The sequence below is a fragment of the Dendroctonus ponderosae genome, unplaced genomic scaffold (assembly GCF_020466585.1).
Source record: "Dendroctonus ponderosae isolate FM_Combo_2020 unplaced genomic scaffold, Dpon_F_20191213v2 Dpon_F_20191213_3, whole genome shotgun sequence".
Taxonomy (NCBI): domain Eukaryota; kingdom Metazoa; phylum Arthropoda; class Insecta; order Coleoptera; family Curculionidae; genus Dendroctonus; species Dendroctonus ponderosae.
Window position 1 is genome coordinate 8,634,079 of NW_026018508.1, and position 3,059 is coordinate 8,637,137.

At 34.6% G+C, this 3,059-nt stretch overlaps 1 protein-coding gene across 1 annotated transcript in view; it reads right to left on the reverse strand.

The window, feature by feature from the left end:
- The window catches only part of LOC109533299, a gene marked incomplete in the record, with an annotated part of 33,158 nt that overhangs the window by 2,439 nt on the left and 27,660 nt on the right, over positions 1–3,059 (reverse strand). The window contains 1 exon segment of the mRNA XM_048664822.1: positions 2,356–2,548. Coding sequence (XP_048520779.1) covers positions 2,356–2,548 — 193 coding nt within the window.

A 3,059-nucleotide genomic window follows, 5' to 3' on the forward strand; every position in this document is an offset into this window, starting at 1 on the left:
AATGAGTTATGTATTGTTACGGCGAGCGCAAAAAAAATACCAGAAGCGCTGCCAGCGAGAAGAGCTCGACGGCTTTGGAATAAGAAATATTACGTTATTCAACCAGAATATTTGAGTGTTGCCAAACGGCTATATGAAGCAAGCGCGACGCGCCCTATTTAGTTCGTTAAGTTAGTGAACGACCTATTGAATCCAGGTTCAATAGTAGCGCGATTATTGTTTGCTAGGATTCGAGTTGTGTTTGCAAACAGAGCGATTTACAGAAATCTTTCGAACCCATAAACGTAGGAGTATTATCTGTTGGCATAATAAGATTGTCACAAAATGTAAAATCCATCAGAGTCGCTGCGTTACTGAATTAAGATTTCTAAATTGCCTAAAACATCAGTTTATTGAATAAAATATTATTTACTTGAATACATAACATAAGATACATGATATCACTTTGTTACAAGCTGTACGATGGACTTCAGTCAGTCTCCAATGCCTCCAATGCCTCCAAAATATTGAGATGCAACCCTCAACTCCAAGAAAAGCGTAATTGTCAGCACGGCGAAATTAATTTAATAATTCCGCATAATGGAATATGGATTGTACATTTTGTTGGTTAAATGATACATCAGAATACGCCACCAACACACAAAATAACATAATCAGCTCTTTTGAACCGTTTCTATAAGAGAAACGTTTTTATTTTCTATCTAGTTTGTCCAACAAAACCATGTCTCCCACTAAACAACTGCTATGCTATATAACATGGTACCGATTGGTAAAGATTGTTTCTAGGTATTTACAAAATTTGAAATATTTCAAGATTAACAGGCTGAAGGTAAAGTAACGTAGGACGTACGTAAATCTCTACAGAAATAATAGGTTGAAAAATAAAACACTTTTATTTTCATCGTCCTGTTTCAATAATAACGGCCTTTTCTTGATGACCAGTTTTATAGATTGTTGCCATTGATGGTTTTGAAAGAGATTTTAAAACATATTTTGGAACTCAATTTGCTGCTCTGAAACCCGCACAAATACAGCCCCAACCCCAACTGATTTGAAACAAGTTTTTGATTCACAAATCGTTGAATCAAATTTTTAATCTATTCAAATAATCAAAAATACAAATTATGTGTGGCGTCATGTTCTGAAAAAGTAATTAATAAAAGCCTCCTCAATTTTGAGTCTTCCATGCGACGAAAACATAAATCAAATGACGCCTTATTTTTAGTCATTTATTTCTAAACCGAATTTTACATCGATAGCGGAAAATAGTGAAGAATACCAATCAGATTGCCTTGACCACAACTACTGTTAAAAAACGGGCGAAAGTACTAGCTATACAAAATTTTCGCTTTATCGGTTCTGTCGTTACGGCTTAACAGGCAATGTCAATCGTTTCGGAAATAGCGGCTTTAAACTTTTTCTTATAACAATGCGAGCATTTTTTATAACACAAAGATTGTTCTGAAGATGACCTAAAAAAAACAACTACGGCTTTAGCAGTATTTTTACTCGTTTTTCAGACACGCTCTTAAATTCTGTCAATTTCCCATTCTGAAATTTCAATCTGGTAAACATTTATTGGAAACGGCACCTTTGAGACGCTTTTTCGAAAATGTTGATAGGTACAGACTTTGCGAATGTTGCTATAATGTCTTAGGAAGGCCATTGATTGTTTTTTGCACCGCGAATTAATTTCCATTTTTTATTTTTGTGTTTTTGTCCGCAATGTAATAATATACTCCTTTTTAGGTAACCTTTTGATCACGTTAGCGGAATTGCCATCGAAATGTCAAGGTAATATTCTCATACTAACATTTTCATGTATGCATTTGATATTTTCTCTTAATATCTCACACTACGGCAGGAAAATCAATGTGGTAAATGAGATTCCGGTTTTTAAATCTACCTTAAGTATAGTAGCATAATAAGCATTAGAAGTTTCGCTGACTGTTCAGAGTTTTCTCGTTCACTACTAGTAAACATACGATCGATCCAACTGACAATAATCACAAGAACGCTCTTGCCGCCTCCTAGTTTAGACCCCAATGTTTGTGATGTACCTGCTGTGAAGCATCAACTTTTAACACAAACGAGGTTTAGTGCCAGCATAATTCAGTCGTTGTCATATTTTTCTATTAAGATGCTTGTAACATTTTGCTAAACCACCTGACAAATTTTTCCAAATGTTGTCACTTTGCTTTCGGTGTTAAATACCTTGATCATATTCTAATTATGTAAGTTTAGCACTACTTTGTCAATCAGTAGCTTATCTGTTTGCAATGCCATATCAAAGCTACCGCAACTGTTGACTAAATAAAATTTCTTCAATTGGTTAACCATAAGTTTTTCGCTTACCGTCGTCATCGATCCATGCGTAAGTCCCAATTACTGTTCCATCTTCCAACCTTTTTTCTTTCCGGAATTGTCCACTCAATGTTTGATATCGGAAGTATCTTTCTGGACCTTCGTCAGTTTGAATATGGTATTGTTGGTTTGATGGGTTATCATGTCCGATAATGCCGCTGGCAAAACATATGGCAAGAAGTAACTGTAAGAAATAAATACCAATTTTTAATTCATTTTATATTATTATTTTTTATTAATGGACAATTACCTAAATGATAGCGATTAAAGAACGAAAGATTCGAGGACGAATATAAGGCAAAATTAAGTGACTTTCAATAGAAGTAAACATAAAGAGCTAATTTTAAGTTCACACACCAAAAAGCATGTAATTTTTATAGACGAAAGAGGCCCGAGCCAAACTTTATTGCACGTAGATTGCTTCTTGCTGCACTTGATAATTGAAAAAATTTTGAACTACTAAAATCTTTCGTCGCCCTATTACCCGAAAATTTTTGGGGGTAATTGCACAAGTGCTTCAAAATTACCGATAATTTTGCATGAAAGCTTGTTGCCTAAAAACTGCATGAGTTTATTTTCATATTGTGGCGAAAAAGTCTCCCTTCGGAGTCGGGCTTTTTCGTTCCAATGTGAAAATAAACGAATGCAGTTTTTACAAGACAACAAGCTCGAATGCAAAATTATCTGTTTATTTT